This window comes from Leiobunum rupestre, chromosome 3 (genome assembly GCF_980474605.1).
Source record: "Leiobunum rupestre chromosome 3, qqLeiRupe1.1.hap1, whole genome shotgun sequence".
Classification (NCBI taxonomy): domain Eukaryota; kingdom Metazoa; phylum Arthropoda; class Arachnida; order Opiliones; family Sclerosomatidae; genus Leiobunum; species Leiobunum rupestre.
The window spans coordinates 42,444,528-42,463,549 of record NC_143386.1 but is presented as its reverse complement, the minus strand read 5'-3'; the positions used below and the strand labels follow the sequence as shown (position 1 = coordinate 42,463,549).

At 34.3% G+C, this 19,022-nt stretch overlaps 2 protein-coding genes across 19 annotated transcripts in view; one reads left to right on the top strand and one right to left on the bottom strand.

Moving 5' to 3' along the window:
* Positions 1-6,360: 6,360 nt before the first annotated feature.
* Positions 6,361-7,611, top strand: LOC149951831 (folate receptor gamma-like). The gene is made up of 4 exons (XM_090170127.1): positions 6,361-6,586; positions 6,656-6,853; positions 6,913-7,128; positions 7,192-7,611. Exons 1-4 carry the CDS (start codon positions 6,443-6,445, stop codon positions 7,396-7,398), a joined length of 765 nt encoding a protein of 254 aa, XP_090026253.1. The 5' UTR covers positions 6,361-6,442; the 3' UTR covers positions 7,399-7,611.
* A 920-nt stretch (positions 7,612-8,531) lies between these two features.
* The window catches only part of dlg1 (MAGUK family member discs large 1), a 298,752-nt gene continuing 288,261 nt past the window's right edge, over positions 8,532-19,022 (bottom strand). For 11 of the 18 annotated variants that reach the window (XM_090168259.1, XM_090168260.1, XM_090168261.1 and 8 more), the window contains 17 exons: positions 17,577-17,780; positions 15,861-16,029; positions 15,712-15,784; positions 15,164-15,332; positions 14,943-15,045; positions 12,253-12,352; positions 11,909-12,158; positions 11,386-11,485; positions 11,128-11,163; positions 10,948-10,995; positions 10,830-10,880; positions 10,244-10,345; positions 10,004-10,176; positions 9,815-9,927; positions 9,657-9,748; positions 9,453-9,555; positions 8,532-9,049 (listed from right to left, as the gene is read on the bottom strand). In XM_090168259.1, coding sequence (XP_090024385.1) covers positions 9,043-9,049; positions 9,453-9,555; positions 9,657-9,748; positions 9,815-9,927; positions 10,004-10,176; positions 10,244-10,345; positions 10,830-10,880; positions 10,948-10,995; positions 11,128-11,163; positions 11,386-11,485; positions 11,909-12,158; positions 12,253-12,352; positions 14,943-15,045; positions 15,164-15,332; positions 15,712-15,784; positions 15,861-16,029; positions 17,577-17,780 — 1,893 coding nt within the window. In that variant the 3' untranslated portion in view covers positions 8,532-9,042. Of the gene's footprint in view, positions 9,050-9,443; positions 9,556-9,656; positions 9,749-9,814; positions 9,928-10,003; positions 10,177-10,243; positions 10,346-10,829; positions 10,881-10,947; positions 10,996-11,127; positions 11,164-11,385; positions 11,486-11,908; positions 12,159-12,252; positions 12,353-14,942; positions 15,046-15,163; positions 15,333-15,711; positions 15,785-15,860; positions 16,030-17,576; positions 17,781-19,022 lie in introns of all 18 variants that reach the window. The other 7 variants (XM_090168254.1, XM_090168252.1, XM_090168255.1 and 4 more) reach the window with 7 other exon arrangements.

Sequence of the window (19,022 nt, the reverse complement as noted above, 5' to 3'; positions counted from 1 at the left end):
TTCGGCTTTGGGCGGGCAGCGTAAGCTACATACTCCTAGGCGTAAAGTTGACCTCGGCCAAGCACGTATATAAGGGGGGGTTAGGGGGTTTAAACCCCCCCCCTTAGGACTCGATTCCCTTCTTACGAAAGGAACGCAACATTAAATGTATTAAAAAACTTCGTTTGATACACGTGCGGAAATGTCATTGTCACTCGTCCCGAGTCTAGCCAGTACTTAAAATTTGCGTTATTGCTAGCGAAAAATTTCGCGGTCGCTACGCTCGCGATTTAATCTGGTTGTGTTATCAGGGAGTACAGAACGGGAGTCGTTTTGACAGATCTTTTAGGGTTCTCAACCAAGAAGCCAGAGAATCGAGGTGGGTGGGTTGAAAGGGGGTGGAAAGGTTGGCAAAATACGGGACCAGATACGGCTTTTTGCGCCATCTACCTAATTTTTGTGGCTTTGTTGTTTATGGAGGAAGTCGATGCTGCCGTTTTTCATTAGATAACGTAGATCCTAATTGTAAATATTTAAATTATCTTACGACCGGCAATATTCCAAGTTTCTTGAGTAAAGCGTATAATTTTTAGGATATAATACAACTGAAATCATAGTACTAAATCAATGTAAATATAATTTTGTATCATATTTCAAACCTTAAGCCTTTGCAATGATTGGCTAATATATTTCCCATTTTTGCCTTTAACATGTCCTTTATAAACACATTCCCTAAAATAGAAAAATAAATTGTATAAAATTATATAAACTAATTATAAGATCTGTTAAAATAATTAAAAAAAAATTTCTTTTGACTTTTGAAAGTCCATTTATTTAACAATGGTCCACGCTTATGTTCACCACGTGTGTAAAATTTGAATTTCTTAACAAAAACCACATGGCCGCTGATAATAGATGGCGTTATTTAGTCGAGGTGTCCCGTATTTTGCAGAGGCGCCGGCTGAAGTGTAGCTCATTGCAGCCTGCTTCTTTCTTGAGAGCAGTCGCTCTTTTCTTCTCGGGGATACAATAGTCTAGTGTTTGTTACTATTTCTAATCTTATCGCTTCGACTCTAAGGACCCCGGAATCGTATATCTATAAATGTAAAAACATATTGACATGATCAAAAGTCGTTATATTTTCGTGAAACGAAATTTTTGCAGACGAATTTTCTATATAAGCTAGATTACTCCCTCTGCACCTCCTCACGGTTTATATATTTACACAGGTTAGAATTGTCCGTAGCTTCGCGGGCTTCGCGCATACTACGGGACGGGGCCGCTTAAATTCTGCTGACTGGCAACTCGGTTTTCCAAATCACGCTTGCTGCGCCATCTAATTTATTGACACAGTACTAATTGGATAAATATATAAATTTTGTCAATAGTTTTACAAGGTTCAAGATTTTATTGTAGACTTGTATATAAAAATACAGCCTCTTGGTAACGAGGCGGCTCACCAGATGGGAGCACAGTCGATGAGAAAAAATATAGAGGAGGGAATTTCAAGTGACACTGTACAAAAAATATTTTAGTCCAGGTACAGTAGCCTAACTTATTTACAATTCTAGGTACGATTATAGTAACCTAACTAATTTACAACGAATATTGCATATATTTACAATTCTAACATGGTGTTTACAAACTATATAGTTGTCGACATATAATACCAAAAGTGGATATAAAACAGAAAGTCTGGGAGGACCCGGTAGCCCTGTTCCATCAAAAATGAGGATCCCCCAAGCATGCCCCTAGTTTGTGCCTACCCCCTTTGGCGGAGCATTACAAATGGCGCTTTACTCGCATGTACCTGCGTAAATTGGCTGATATATTATAGTTCTTCTTCGGTTCCTTAGCCACCTGATTATATAGTCTTTGGGCTGGATTTGGTGCGTCTGCTCTTTGTGAAAATTCACATGTTTGGCAAGGCTTAGGTAGATAATTGATAAAAACGTTTTTGTTTTATTTGAATAGGGTGTGCGGCTTAAAGTGTTTAACGAATTTAAAAACAATCAAACTTTAAAAGAACTACTAGAAGATATGTGCTCTCAACACGAGTTGTTACATTCGCATTACTCTGAAGAAAGAGGAGGATAGTGGCTTTCTGTACGCATGGAACAATTGGGTATACAATTTAGTACTTAATGAAGAAGGAATTGACCCAGTTATAATTTGTGACCCAATATATGCAAATGAACTCTCCAATCTCAGTTTGCGATTCTGCATTATTACCTTGGTTATTACTATCATTGATTAAATAACCTTATAAGGTTATTTAATCCATGTTACTATACTAAAATTTGTCTACATCCCTATCTACTGGAATTTTAGTTAAGCCTTGGTTTAAATCTTCACTGGTTTGTATAGTACCAATTGAATACAAATCTTTTATAAATAAATTACACTGACTAAATTTACTTTTCGGCTTTAAAGCTAACTCTTCTGGTGTATATTTCTTACGAGCTTGAGCCACAGTGACTCTTGAACTTAACAGAGGCAAAATTTTTGAAAAAGGAATAAATTAACCAACGAGACAACGTCTTCGGGAGATTTACCAAGGAGGATATGCTTCTTGGTTTTACCGCTAGGTTAGCTAGCATCGCCCATCTGAACTATTTCCTCTGACCGTGACGTCATGAGACATAGGCCAAACGTAACAGAGTCGTTCCTGATTGGCTCAATCATTGTATAGGGGAAACAGCTCCTCATTTTTGAAGGAACCACTGGGAAAGCTAACGAACCCTTTTCCTCCCAGACTTTCGGTTTTATATCCACTTTTGATAATACTAACAGACTAAGGGACTGAATAGCAACAAACAAAAAAAAAATAGGAGGGAATTACAAATAATGCTATACAGAAAATAATAATAATAATAATGAAACCGAGCATGAACTACATAATACTGAGAATGACTACAAATAGTATTGAAAACCGTTGACAATAAACTGAAGATAAATTAACATAATAGGAGTAAATTTTGTAAAAATTTGTATATTTTGGTCTAGGTACGGTAGCCCAACTTATTTACAGCTTTAGGAACGATTATAGTAACCTAACTTATTTACAACGAATATTGCATATACTTTCAATTCTAACAAGGTGTTTGCAAACTATATAGTTGTCTACATGTAACCATGGACTAATTAACTTAATAGTTGTTCACCTTTTTTTGATGATGAATAATTTCCGAGATAATTTCGAATCTATCTTAAAATCGGAGGTGGAAAAATATCATTTAACTATACCAATTATACTAAAATAATAACTATAATTATAGTTATTTAACGTGATAACATGGATGGTTATGAGAGACGTTTGGGGTTTCCTTTGTAAACAACAATCTGAAAATTCAAATCACAACCGCTAAAACCGTTAAAAATCTGTTTCCTGTTTATGACGTTTGAATCACCAGGATAAAAAATATTTGCCTGGCAACGCTGCTGAACGCGTTAACACTTTTTTTTGGGGTCTTTATAGGGAAATGTTATAGATCTGGACCGTCCCTGTTGTTAATTAGTCCATGATGTAACAATACTAACCGATTTATAATAATAAAGGAACTGACTAGCAACAAACACTGAAAATGATTTCAGAAATGTCCCTTAAACCTTATTCTGGAGTCGCCAGGCGTTCTTTGCTGCTTTCCAAGATACTAGGATGTGTTTGACCATATGTAAATCGTTCTCATTAACCTCTTGGAACCCTAACAGTGATTCAACACTTCTGGAGTGGTTTTGGTCACGCCATAGCTGGGAGTCTTGATGAGTAGCTAGCACCATTGAGTTGGGAATATTAATCTAGAGATCCAATCAAATCTGCTCCCCGCGAAACAAGTTTTTGAAAAATACGAATGTGCCGTCTGCTCTAAAATGACGAGCAAACGTTATCATATGACCCGTGGCGCCATCCATTATTTTGAAGAAAAAAATATTTTTGCTTGAAAACGCGTCTTATTTGAACGAACCATTGAGAGATAGACGGCGCCACGGGTAGAATGATCACGTTTTCTCGTCATTTGGGACGCCGATGGGAGCAGACAACAGTATTCTTATTTTTAAAAACTTGTTTCGCGAAATACTGAAATCCGACGTTTTGATTGGACCTCTAGATTAATATTCTCAACTCAATGGCTAGCACTGGGCAATTGATAAGGATGTGGTCAATGTCTTCGATCGGTGCCTGACATAGGCGGCAATTAGGGGGTAGGCCTTGGAGCTCAAATTGGCGAGCCCCTGTCAATAATGCTCCTGATCTTGCATCAAATAATAGGCCACTGGCCCAAGAGCTTCTCTCTCTTCCATTAAGCTCCAACCCATCTCACCTTTAACCGCCACATTAGGGGCAAAGGGACCTGCGGAAAGGGCCGATCAGCCAACTACACGTTGGGCATATTCTAGGGCATCAAGGGTGACTTTGGAGATCGTCACCACCTCATTTCCATATGTAATACCAGGAATTGCCACTGCTTTCCATAGAGTGCGATATACTAAATAATTGTTATAGGAATGGGTAGCCAGATTTTTCACTGCCCAACGGAGGCGCGTAGCCTTTAAAATTAGTTTCTTCTCGTACTGTTCCAGATAGTTGGTATTGTTGGAGAAAAGAATTCCCAAGTACAAGTATTCTGTGGCCTCCATTAAGGCATTACGTTGTAATAAAAACACAGTCGTTTCATCAGTGTTGTTCAGCTTGGTTCCAAATATTACAACCTTTGACTTTTCTCCACTAAACACCAGACCCCGACTGTCGGCAAAAGTGGTGCAAATGTCCAGTAGCGACTGGAACTCTGATGAATTTTGCAAAGAGTAGGCAAGGTACTCGGAAATGTGTCACATTGTCCCCTCCAGATTGAAGTGTGGTTATTAACGGTATACCAAAGCGCGATGCTGATAAGTCAGATGCCAGGTCATTAATGTAAGTCAAGAAGAGCACCGGAGATAATGGGCAGCCCTGCCGCAGTCCAATAGAACATTTCAGGGTTAGAGTAGTGACTCCCTGTACAGTGTAAATAAAGGCGCTGTCATCGTAGAGCTTCTGTAATTGGCGGAGCGAAGACTGATTCAACCCAATATTACGTAACACGTCCCACAATTGGTTATGACGAACACTATCATACGCCTTTTTAAGGTCAAGGAAACCAGCAAACAAAGACAGTCTTTTCTTGGTATAGAGTTCAATTATTTGTGAAAGTATAAACAAGTTGTCAGCTATGCGGCGTCCTTTACGGAAGCCATACTGGGCCTCATTTCGCTCCAGGAATGAGCTTAATCTTTCTTTCCAAATCATTGCATAAACTTTATACAGTATAGAGCTCACTGCGATTGGGCGGTAGGAATTCAGGTCCTCCTCCTCTTTATCCTTTCCCTTGTGTATTAAAGTGACTCGAGATTCTTTCCCGAATCTCGTTAAGTATATAGGTAAGGCATTCTCTAGCTAGGGGGCCTAAGGCCAGAATTGTCTCTGCATAGATCCCATCCGTGCCAGCAGCTTTTCCACGATTCAGCTTATTAATTACTTGGTCAAGTTCAGATTTCATGAACTCCCCATCAATGTCCGCAGAGGGATTTGGTGGTGGTACAGATGTAGCTATGGTTAAAGGAACTTGTTGTAGTAGTTCTTTTTCCAGGTCCTTCGTGTATTCAGTTAGGCGGGCCAGCATAGCAGGCTTTGAAGTGACTAGTGTACCCTCTCTTGACCGAAAGCCCCTAACCTTAGGGATAGATTGGACCTGTTTTCGCAACTTAGCAAGATGTTTCAAAAACTTTTTTCCTTGTGCTTTACCAGCTTGTAGGATTTCTCGCTCAACTTTTTTATTGACCAGTTTTATCCAAGATGGCGCAGCGAACACGATTTGGAAATTTCCGAATGCGGGAGTAGCGCTTAAGTGGCCCCTCACGGAGCGCGACAAGTCTAACCTGTGTAAATATATAAACCGTGACCTCCTTTCGAGGAGGAGTAAACAGTGTAACCTTAGAGCTCTGGAACAAGCGAACAAAATTCGGGACAGGATAAATCTTACCCCGAGAAAAGGCGAATAAAACGTTTACGATTTTTGTCCTCGGACAGGCGAAAAAAAACCCACCTAAAAAGATAAAACTAATTTCAGATTTGAATTTGGCGTCCTAAAATTGAAACGTGTCGCGCACCCTAGCGTTTCTTAACAATACGAAGGCGTTATCACAGTTATCTTTATTATGCTAATTATTTTAAGTATAAATATTATCATTATTATATTAAAGTCTTAATTTTTGTTGCTGACTAAAGTGCAAATTTTATCTTAGAATTAAGGATTTATTACGGACTGATAGATGGCGCTTTAGTGAAACTACGACGGCTTGGTCTGTTAATCGCCTTATATTCTTTGCTTCACAAGCCTGCACTCCGCCGTCTTGCACGCCGCGGTGTATAAATTTAGGTGCAGACGCAGTTTTAACGTTAAATCGGTACCTGCCGAAAATAATAATGGAAATAGTTTTAACGTTTCTGTTACTGTTTGTGCATATAATTTATGGGGAAACATTGTACCCTACAGAGCTCTTAAACACTTGTCTCGATAGTCAAAGTCACAAATCAGAACCAGGACCTGAATCTGCTCTCTTTAAATCGGTGAAACAACCAGCTAAACAGGTAAAACCATAGAAAAAACTAACCTCTTTTCTTGTCTTTATTATCAAGTGTTTACCATGGAAAGATCGTTCATGCTGCACTCAGGAAACTGCTAACAATATTCACCACACTGATATGTATAATTTCACGTATGATCATTGCTTGGAACAAACGGGCAAGAAAATGTCCAAAGAATGTCGTGAACATTTTGATCAAGATATGTGTTTTTTTGAATGTGAGCCCCACATTGGACCTTGGAAAGTTCAGGTAATTATTGGAATTTCTTGCATTACGAATAATAATATATGAAAGTTGACTAAACTTAGGTAAAAAGAAAAATTGGCAACGAACGGTATTACCAAGTGCCTCTTTGCGCTAGTGACTGTGATAGTTGGTTCAACGCTTGTAGGTTAGATTATACCTGCGTATCTAATTGGCCTAGAGGAATGAACTTCACTAAGGGTCATAATCGCTGCCCTAATAACGCTAAATGTCTTACTTTTGACGAAGTATATGGCAATGCTAAAAACTTTTGCGAGCAGGTAATATATTCGCTACTTTGAACATTATTTATAAAATTATTTGTAATTTCAAATCTTTACCAGGTTTGGGACTCTTCATGGAAATACACTGATGATACACAAAGTTGTATGAGAATATCTTTTAATGGAACTGTGGGAAATCCAAATGAAAGAGTAGCTATAGTTAAAATTAGAGAAATGATTCGAAACACAAATCCTGGGGGTGCCGGAACTTCTTCTTTAGCTATGTCTTGTATTTTCTTCATAATACTAACCCTCTACATTAACTGATAATTTAAGAAACTAGACTAATAACACCCAAACCACCCTTGGATCATATTAATAAAGCAATCTCAATCATTAAACATAATATGAGATTGCTCAGAGCGTAAAAGGAAAATGTGTGGATCTGAGAACTCCAATCAAACATTCTGAAAAAGTGATAAAACATTAAAATGCAAATTCCTGCCCTAAATTATATTCTGTAAATTTGATTGTAAATAAAAGTTATGTTTGATATTTACAGCTTATTTCTTGTACGAAAAAAATGCAGACCATTTTCAAATTTATATAGCCACCTTTCATTGTACCTTAGTTTTATTACAGACTGTATGCGAAATCCAAATATACAAGAACACAATGCCTTGCTAGAAACTTTTTTCGATGCAAATCAAAGGCTTTTCAAAGTTTTCAGATCTAGGGCAAGACATTGTAGTAAAAGTTAAGAATACTGTCGAGGAAATTAAATTCCAGCCTGAATGAGACTTTTTTTACGTTTTTCCATAAATGGTATTCACATAATCCTCCACATTTTAAAAAAAAACTCTTAATTTAACAATTTTTAGGCGAAACTTGTATAAAAAAAGGATATTTTTAAAAATTTCCATAAATAATACTTATCATAAACATTCTTATAGCGTGAACCACTTTTTCAACTATGTTTGAAAATATCTTAACTGTAATTCGAAATTATTTTAGTATAAACTAAACAAACCCTTTTTATTTTTGAGAACAAACTTTGGTGTCTAAGGCCTTTGGCCGACACCATAAACAAACCCTATTACCGATGAGCAAAACAGGGTTTAGTGACCCTATTGTAAAAATTCTGAAAATTCCATTTTTTCCACCAATAACTAAACCTAATTTTGCACCGCGATAAAAAACGTTCTCTTAAATTTTTTTTTCAAACACACTATAAGAACATTCATTGTAATGAACAGTCCAATCAACCAGTTTTTTTTAAGTCTGAATTTTTTTATCTATAAAGCTTTTAATTAAAAACTTAATTTTCATTTTAATTATATGCGGATTTTTGAATTTTTCTTATATATACTAGATAATTTTGGCAAATGTTAACGATTTTAAGATATTCCTTTTATTATGACAATTTTTTTTCGTAAGCAGAGGGGGAGGGGTCAGAGATGATAAATCATGTTTAAGCGTAAAGTCCAGTTTAATAAAAGAATGGCTAATGCATTTTTTCTCTCGAAAACCTTGTTTAACAGTGAGGATAAAAATATAAAGAGAAGAAAAAAAAGAAATAAAACCAATAAACGTAATATCTGAGCACTAAATATATAGTTTTTTCGCGCACATGTTCATGTACAAGTATACAATGTTTTGGCCAAAGTACAGCAGCACAATTATGTCAAAATCAGTCCCGCACTTGGTGTCTTTGTTAAATAGCCGTTAACTTATCCCACGGTTAAAGCTGCTTTTTTTCATAAAACGTTTAAAGAGGAGCCAGGAGTATCGACACGTTCATCTCATTTCTGGGTATTTTAAACTTTTCGAGGGCTTTTAAATTTTTTAAAACAAGGTAAAAGGTGTGAAATAATAAAAAATAAACGCCGAAACGAATTGAAAAATGAACTTTGTTTCCTCTGTACATTATTTAATGAGATGAGATGATTTTAAACTATCCTCGGGCTTTGTTTATTCCCTGTTTTAAATAAAGGAATATTTTGTTTAGTATAAAGTGGTAATTTAAATAAGTAGGGTGTCGCGAATCAAATAATTTGACAATACACTACTAAACAGGCCAAACAGCAAGTCAACTAACTAAAACTATCCACCAAAATGAAAATATTAACTATATTTCAAAATGCAATGCAAAATCATCATGCTAGATTTATAATTATAATGTACGAATTTGATGCAATTTATAAATTGGAATCAAGCCATAATTTATAACTACTGACAAGCAAACGTATTTGTTATCATGTGAGAAATTACAGATTATTATTTTCATTGTAACGGATAAAATGCAATTGTTTTAGGATCCACCCCAAAGCACAGTTAGATAACATCAAAATGGAAACACCAAAAATTGATACGTGACTTACAATTTCTCCTTGGCTGCAATCCAGATGGTGGGGCCGGCTTGGTCTTCAATTACTTCTTTAACCTTTGCATAGATTTCTTCCGGTGTATCTCCCTGGACAATAGCTAAAGAGATAAAAAAAAGTTACAATATTACACAGGTATCTACAAGTCCACGCTGATAAGATTAAATAAAAACAAAGATGGAATTTCCTAAAGAAATTTACCAGTGAAATATTCGGCAAATTCTTGCTCCATCTTCATGGCCCTGTCATAAGTTTTCCTGGCTTGGTCTTCCGTTATTCGTTTGTTCATTTCCCTAAAAATGTAAATAGCTTTTATTGGAAATACAAATAAATGATGGAGATTAATAAATAAAACTTACATGATGGATTCGACAGATTTGGGTTTTATAAATATGGCAATGGGCTGAAGTCCCGCTACTTGAAGCCTCTTAATAGCATTTCCACTAACGTCTAAAATACAATGCTTCCCCTGCTTAAAGAACAACGGTTAATAACAACTACAATTTTCACAAACAACGCGGACTTTTTAAATTGTAAATTTATGACACCTTTTCCGCAACTTCTCTTACAGAAGCGACGCTAGTTCCGTAAAGGTTTTCATTATATTGCCCCGCCTCAATGAAGAGGTGATTCTGGATGTCCCTTTCCATCTGTTCCCTGGAGGCCACAAAATGATAATCGCGAGCGTCTACCTCGTAGTCTCTTTTCGACCTCGTTGTATCTGAAAACAATTACTATTTGATTAACAATGTCAAATTTATCAGCTAAATAATTTAAAAAATACTTACGAGGCACGCAACTTCCAAATTTGTCAGGATACTCAGAGATTAAATCATCGTTAATTCTATCTTTCAGTGGGCCCAAAATTATTACAGGCCTTGTATAACTGACTAAAATGACAGACAATTTATTAATAAAAAATTCTTATAGATATTATAAGTCTTGTATAACAAGGGGAGTACCCGAGGTGTTTATTGACAATTTTGTTCAAAGTCAGGCGTAATGTAGACCTATATGAGGTATTAAATTTCCCAAAAGGAGACGTTGCACTGTCCATTCGTTTTGCCATGGCAATCAAAAATGTTTTTGATCACTTAAAACAAAAAAAATTTCCATTTACGAAAAATTTTAAAAACATGAAATGGGTAATTTGGACCACATCTAGGTAAATTTCATCAAGTTTGGGTAAATTTGAACATTTTTGGGGTAAATCTTATTTTTGTTTTAAGTGGTCAAAAACATTTACGGTCGTCATGGCAAATCGAATGAATAGCGCAACATTTCCTTTTGGTAAATTTCATATCTCATTACGGCCGACTTTGAACAAAATCAGCAGTAAACACCTCAGGTACTCCCCTTGTAAGTTATACGTACTTTCTTGTTGAGTTACAGCCTCATAAGAAAGGACAGGTTCGTCTGGTCCTCCTAAATGATTCAAAAATACTTAAATACCTATAATATATATATACTTATTAACTTAATTAACACTAACGTGTGCTGCCAACTTCAGTATCACTAGCATTTGATGTATTGGCTGGATCTAAAAGAAAAAAAAAAATTAAGTAACTTTATAAAAGATCCAAATATTTCAAATTGTCTCCTAAATTTAACAGAGATCTTGTTCGATACTAATTAAAAAAACCACCACCACAGAGCATGAATTACAAATTACCTTTAGTGGGAGACCCATCTCCTTTATTGTCAAGACATAAGTAAAATGCCAAAAATTACTTTCACTTCAACTAAATTACGATTCTAATAATTGGCTATTTGTTAAGTAAATAATTTTAACGCAACATTTGTTAAATTGGCCTATTTAATAATATTTTTAAATAAATAAAGGGTATATTTGAATAACAAAAATTTACAATTCCAAATAGCTAAATATTCGAAAAATTCATGTAAAATGAAATAAAGAAACGTTTCATACTTTCAACATCACTTCCGTCCTCCGTGCTGTTATCTTTACTCTTCATAAATGGAAATTTTCTGGAGAATGAAAAATTCTTTTTCTTTCTATCTAATGTGTTCTGAAAATATTTACAAGATTAAATTAGGTTAACCAAAATAATGCAATTATTAAAGCAAAACAACTGAAATAGTGAAATGTTAATTGTCATCGTTGTAGGCCTAATAAAATTTAACTGATTTGAATTAATTTTTAAACAACTAGATCTACTTAGGAAGTCTGTCATATCAGAGCCAAATTTTTTTAAATTCATCGATGGTTCGATATATTTGATGGAAAAATTTACAACAAGGGAGTCTAAGAGAAACTTACGACAGTGTGAAACCAAAATTAAAACCATCAATCACCGTGCGTGGAATATTTACATAAATTTTGTTAGATTTTATGTATATATTCCAGTGAAAAATAGGTTTCTTAAATGATGCGGATGATATATTCATTCGCTTCAGTGTCAAATCGCTAGAGACAACCTGGTTGTACTTACTCTGCTATCGCCTAGACTACTTTTTCCTTGGAATTTTACAGATTTTAGTCGGGCTCTTTCCTTCCGTTCAACCCTTCTTTTGCTGGGTATAATACCCATGCCCTCTTCTTCACCATCGGGAAGGATTTTACGTGCTTGCCACCATTCATCATCACTCGCATTGATGACATGAAGTACATCACCAAACCTGAAAGGCAATCCTCGACTGGGAAGACCACTGTCTTTCGAAGGATCATAGTCAAATAAAGCTCTGAAATAAAAACAATTCACTGCATATTAAATTGCGTTCATTGGGGTATTAAGCAACATTGTAGTTTTAAAATGTTGTATCTCAAGATAATTACCTTACAAATAAAGATCGTTTTTGAGACGTCTTTAGGCTCCCCGAAGTGTTCAGCATCTGTTCTCTGAGGTCATGGATTTTGGCTTCAAAACGATTGTACTCTAAAATAAATAAAATAAAATAAAATAATAATTTTATATCTTATCATTAGATTGTGTTTAAAATTCGATATCAAACATTAAAATTTACCTAGCATTGTCAAGATAAGTTTGTGTAGTTTGTAATAAAACCTTATTTTTTATATAATTACTTGAAAAATATTTAACTATAATTAAAAATAATAAAACATGAACTAAACTATTTAAATAAAGCATAAGAGCAAAGGCAGACACATTAAGTGTAAAACTGTAAGCTCCCCTGTCAAAAACGGTTTCAAAGCAATAACCCATAATAGAATAAACTCATAATCAAAAGTTCATCAACTTTCCTAAAATGTTAAAAATAGGTCTGTTGCAAAAAAAAACATACAGGTAACAGGTTAACATCTTAGAAACTTTTGAAATATGACAGAGTAACACAGTAGAAAACGGGAGTGTCTCATCACCCAGAGATGAAGTTTTGCTTATTCTTTATCAGCCTCCCAGATCACCTTTCCATCCTCCTCCAACTTTCTCTGTTACTCCCATGCATGCCTCATGAGGATGAGAGAGGGGGGCATGGAACGATATAAACTGAGGAGGGGGGGGGGTCTTTGAATCCATATCACTATTTCCCAGAGAGGAGAAAAACCAATTTCTAACGAAAGATGCGAAACGTACCCATGGCACGAAAAACGCACATTTTTACGACCCCCCCCCTCCTACTCCCGAGAAAATACTATAAATAGTTCATCGTGATTCTCGTCTCCACCAAAAAGCAAAAACATCAAATTTCAAGAAGCCAAGGCTTCCGCGCGACGCTACGATCCAAAATAGAAACTAACTGTAAACTAATGGGAGGCAAAGGGTAACTACAGTTATATTAATTTAATAACAAAGCGTCTACCTTTACGCGGGTTAAACTTCCCTTTATATAAGGCGAAACGCATTTCCCCAAACGGAGAAAAATAGGGCTTTAAAACATTAAAAAGAAACGCGTTAAAAAAGATAACGGCTTACCACAAACATCAGGTTTTTAGGCTTCTCTGGTTTGATTCAGGGGAATTTTACAAAATATAGAAACTCTTGTCAGACTTTTAGCCTCTCGATTGAGACGTCAATTTTTCCCATGCTATTAAAAATGCCATATCGTCGTTGAATAAAACTGTCGTGCGCGGGCAAAAGAGGTATGACTAATGCAGTGTACTTAGGGACGCTCCTGTAGCTTCGCTTTTCAGAGCTGTCCGGAAAAACAGTGGAAAACTAGACTCCAGCGACTCTTTTAATCTAGGTCTAGCTATTAAATCCGTGGGTTTGGCTTCAGCCGGCGAGAAGAGAATTTTTCGGCGTTCCCCGATCGATACCGCGAGTCTAGGCGCCGCACAAGCGTCAGCTAGCGGAGAAGGGTGGAAGGAACTCTATATTGATGTATCAGTGGTACACGTCCGTGCGGAAGAGAAAAAAAAGGAGAGTAGAAAGCCGGGATTGAGACACACGAATCAATCCGTGAACTTTCGTAGCGGTAGAAACTAACTCTTTTCCGTCGAAAATTTTACCCCCGTTTTCCTCCCAACAAGTTTCTTTTCCCTCCATTTCTTTAATCAAGCGCAGGCGGACCAAAAGAGGGGAAAAGCTATAAAGCAATCCAAAAAGGCAATGATCTAGTTGGGATATAACTAGGTGCCTAAAACAAGCCATCCGAAACGCGCTCCTGGAAGTGGGCTTTGGATTGCATCCGCCGTACATGCGAGCCCGGCGGTTGCAACACTTCTACAGGCGTTTGACCTATTTTTAACCTACTCATCAAATATTTTTTTTCGTTCTTTTCACGGAAACGAACTTCAATCTTTCGACCTGTTGAAACATTTTGGATAGGATTTAGACCTATTTTTCCGCCCAAAAAACGATGTGATGTAGTATATTTTCAATCAAATTCGCTCTTTGAATATGTAGGAAAGCCCAGAAAAGGGGCTAAAAACCAATCCAAAACGGATCGAAAGTTAATAAAAACGCGTTCTTGCCGCTGGCAAAATAAAGGGGGAGGGGGATAATATTTCGGTTCCAATATAATCTTCCAGTTTTCTGGCCGAGTGCTTTACCGTTTAGGAAGATAAGGTTTATTGCATTTCTTTTTGCGGAAGACTTTTAGCCTTCCGGACCTTAAACACAAGCCCCCTATATTAAAAGGTTGCTTTTAGCTGGATAAACAGAAAGTGGGAAAGATTGTACAATAATAGTACAGGTACAACGGAGGTGATAAATATTGGATAGCCCATTTTTTGTTTGGCCTTATAAAGGTTGTTCTAGAATGGTTTCGGGTCTTCTGGTGCTACGGAGTTTACTGAAAAATGGAGATAGAAGGCAAGCCCTTTTTTATAAATGCTTTAAATTCCCCAAAATGATAAATTATAATTAAAAAATATATTAAAAATATAAATTTTATTTTATCATTTTGTGGAATACAAAACATTTGTAATAAATAAATAAAATATTTAATGTTGTAAATTATAATAAATTATAACATTCTAATTTTGATGTACCAAAAAAAAATTAATCCGGTTGTCAACCCAACCACTACATTAAATGAATCTAAAATAAATGAGATATTGCTTACCTTCAGGTCTATACTGAACAATCATACTGACGGTTTGGCCAGCCCCTTTCAACGCAGCTGCAGCTTGTTCATGTGTGGCGTGTCGAAGATCAACTCCATTTACCTGAGGAGAAAAATAACCAAAGCTAAATATAATTGCATTGTAAAACCAGTTTCAATTAATTAAAAATAAATTTACAGAGATCATATGCTAGAAATTATTTAAAAAAATCTAAACTTACACTGAGAATTTGGTCTCCCCTTCGAAGTTCTCCGCTAATATCCGCCGGTCCTCCGGCTAGTATGAAAGATATAAATATTCCTTCGTCATCTTCGCCACCAACTATGTTGAAGCCCAGCCCAGTTGGACCTTTGTTGATAATAATTTTTCTCGGCTCCCTGCGACATAGGCTGTAGGGTTAAAACAGTGACAAGAAAAACAAAACGGAAACAACGCAACCATATTAGTCCATAGCCACCACCAGTGAAAGAAAATAATTTAAAATTATTAGTACCCTTCATGCTCTACCATTATTTAAGTTAAAAGTGAATATGAAATTTATTTGCGGCTAATTGTGATAAGTATAACGTGCGAATCCATATTTCATAGTTTTAACGGAAGTTGAGTCAATCAAGCGATAAGATTTTTTTTATAGGATAGATAACATCTCTTTGCGTAAATATAGTTGATAAGATTAACGAAATATTCCAGTAACCCGCAATCACCCCAATAATGTTGATTGTGATAGAAAAAAATGTCTGAAATGTGTTTTTTATCGGCGAAACGTACCCCGTAACATCTTCATCACTGGACACTTTAGATGATGGTGTATCAACATGATAGTCCGTTGAAGAGATATTAACTAATTAAATAAAATGAAGGAAGATTATAATACCCTTATTACGAATGTATTAAATGTGAGTGAACAGTTAACGTACCGGCATTTTCCGAGGGAGCCTTGTGTGCTGGTGGTAAGGCGTGATTCATATAGACAGAGTTGCTGGTTGGTCTGCTTTTGGCAACTGTGAGGATGACGTGATCTGTCGTGGCTTTCAGCGTTCCTACCGCTTCTTCGTGCGTCACATTCTCTAGGTTCTTTTCTCCGACCTATATAAATCACAATTTTTTTTTAATAATTACAGTTGTAACAAAGATATTAGACATTTGTTATATCTACTTTTCAATCAACACCTTGAATACGATTTGTGAACAGTTTTATATTCTACGCCGCGTGGAATAAGATATTAAAAAAGCGCGCCAGAACTGGCATAGTTTACAGTTAATCAAGACATTAGCGACATCTATTTATTTTTTAGTTAGAAACGCGACGCCATTTTGCCAGCGCGCGAAAATTTAAAAACGGCATTGAGAACGTTGGGTTTATATTAACAACAAAAACTTTATAATTTATATTGTATTGAGGGCTTGCTCGTAGCGTCGTAGCCTCGTAGGCATACGTCATGACTAAGCCCCGCCATGAAGTTAATTCCAAATCATAGATTAGGAGGTATATCGCCCCAAGATGCTGCGAAATAATTATGTCATGGCCGACCAAGGGCGTATTTAAGGGGGGGGGGGGGTTTAAACCCCCGAAATGCTGATGACATTGAAATTTCCCCTCAAAACCCCCCCCTGATATAAAATCTTGGATACGCCCTTGTGGCCGACCTATACTCGTTACCATGGCAACTAACACATGCCACACCCACGAGCAAGCTACGAATTCTGCAGCAAACCACTACAAAAATTAAATTGTAACGAAAATTAAATAGTAAATTGAAAGCAGCCTGACAGGTAGCTACAGCTCGAAAGCTTGCCAACTATTTTAAAGTATTTTTAAAGTAAACTTTTACTCACGTCATGTATTTAAGTTAATTTATATTGTACAGCCTCACCGTGGTAACATATATGATTTTGAAAATTTATGACCTTAATAAAGAAGGACGACGTAAAAATGAAACGTGTACCTTTTCAGGTTTGAAACAGATTACGGTGGGACAATATTTTCATGTCAAACCCGCAGAAGAATACACAGAATCATGGCACAACATAACTCCATACGAATATTTTATTATTTATAAACCGTATTTTCTGGATATAATGGTTTTAGAACGTATTTTGGAAAATCAGGTAAATTTTTCAAACAAATGAGATTTTTTTTATAAGATTTATCATAATTAATATAATAACCTTAAGTAAGACACTTCCTATTGTTTCAATGCTAATTTTCTAACCGAACCTATTTTCAACACTGACCCTCTGCCTCTCGCAACTGAACTGAGTAGTATATTATCGTCCTTGGCATTCGTATATTTCTATTTGGGCATATTTACGACACTAGGGGCTCTGTGCTGAGCGAAACCTGGATGGCGCTATAGAGTAATGGCACTCTGTAGCTTTGGCCATGGTCGCCATTTTGGTCGCAATTTTTTTATCGATAGGGAAAAGCATGGGTGACGTGCCATGACGTCGCACTGCCATTACTCTATAACTGCGAAAAACAGTGATAATCTTGGCTATTTGTCATAATTATAGTTATTATATACTTCTGATATCAGTTTCTTTCTTAGCAAATTTAACTACAATTTAAATCTTATAAATCACTATTTTTTGATTTTCAAACTGGGGATAAGATGAGAAAACTGAAAACTGACCGCTAATAGTTTATCACCAACTTCCAGCTGACCGTCTATGTGAGCAGCGCCTCCTTCCATAATTTTTGTAACGTAAATGCCATTATCGCCTGGAACGTGTTGATTGCCGATTCCGCCGGCTATGCTGAAGCCTAGGCCTTTATTGCCCTTGATCAACTCTAACTCTATGATGTGAGAGTGCCGAGACCGCCTTCGTTTCACCAACTGTCATGACAAAGAAAAAGCTTTTAGATACAAAACACTAATTCGCAAGAAGAACTTCTGCATTAACTCTATACCTTCGATCAGGGTTGATGATTTTTTGGGTAATTGTAAAAATAAATTATATAAAAATAAATTATATAAAAATAAATTATATAAAAATAAATTATATAAAAATAAATTATATAAAAATAAATTATATAAAAATAAATTATATAAAAATAAATTATATAAAAATAAATTATATAAAAATAAATTATATAAAAATAAATTATATAAAAATAAATATAAAAAATAAATATAAAAAATAAATATAAAAAATAAATATAAAAAATAAATATAAAAAATAAATATAAAAAATAAATATAAAAAATAAATATAAAAAATAAATATAAAAAATAAATTATATAAAAAATAAATTATATAAAAAATAAATATAAAAAATAAATTATATAAAAAATAAATTTTATAAAAAATAAATTATATAACAAATAAATTATATAAAAAATAAATTATATAACAAATAAATTATATAAAAAATAAATTATATAAAAAATAAATTATATAAAAAATAAATTATATAAAAAATAAATTATATAAAAAATAAATTATATAAAAATAAATTATATAAAAATAAATTATATTAAAAAAATTATTTATATTCAAAATGAATTATTTATTTAAAAAAAATTATTTACATTCAAAAAAATTATTTACATTCAAAAAAATTATTTATATTCAAAATACATTATTTATATTCAAAATTAATTATTTATATTCAAAATTAATTATTTATTTAAAAAAAATTATTTACATTCAAAAAAATTATTTATATTCAAAATACATTATTTATATTCAAAATAAATTATTTATATTCAAAATAAATTATTTATATTCAAAATAAATTATTTATATTCAAAATAAATTATTTATATTCAAAATAAATTATTTATATTCAAAATAAATTATTTATATTCAAAATAAATTATTTATATTCAAAATAAATTATTTATATCCAAAATAGATTATATCCAAAATAGATTATTTATATCCAAAATAGATTATTTATATCCAAAATAGATTATTTATATCCAAAATAGATTATATTCAAAATTGTTTTTTTGAATTAAATTGATTTTTTAAATTAAAAATTGATTTTTTAAATTAAAAATTGATTTTTTAAATTAAAAATTGATTTTTTAAATTAAAAATTGATTTTTTAAATTAAAAATTGATTTTTTAAAT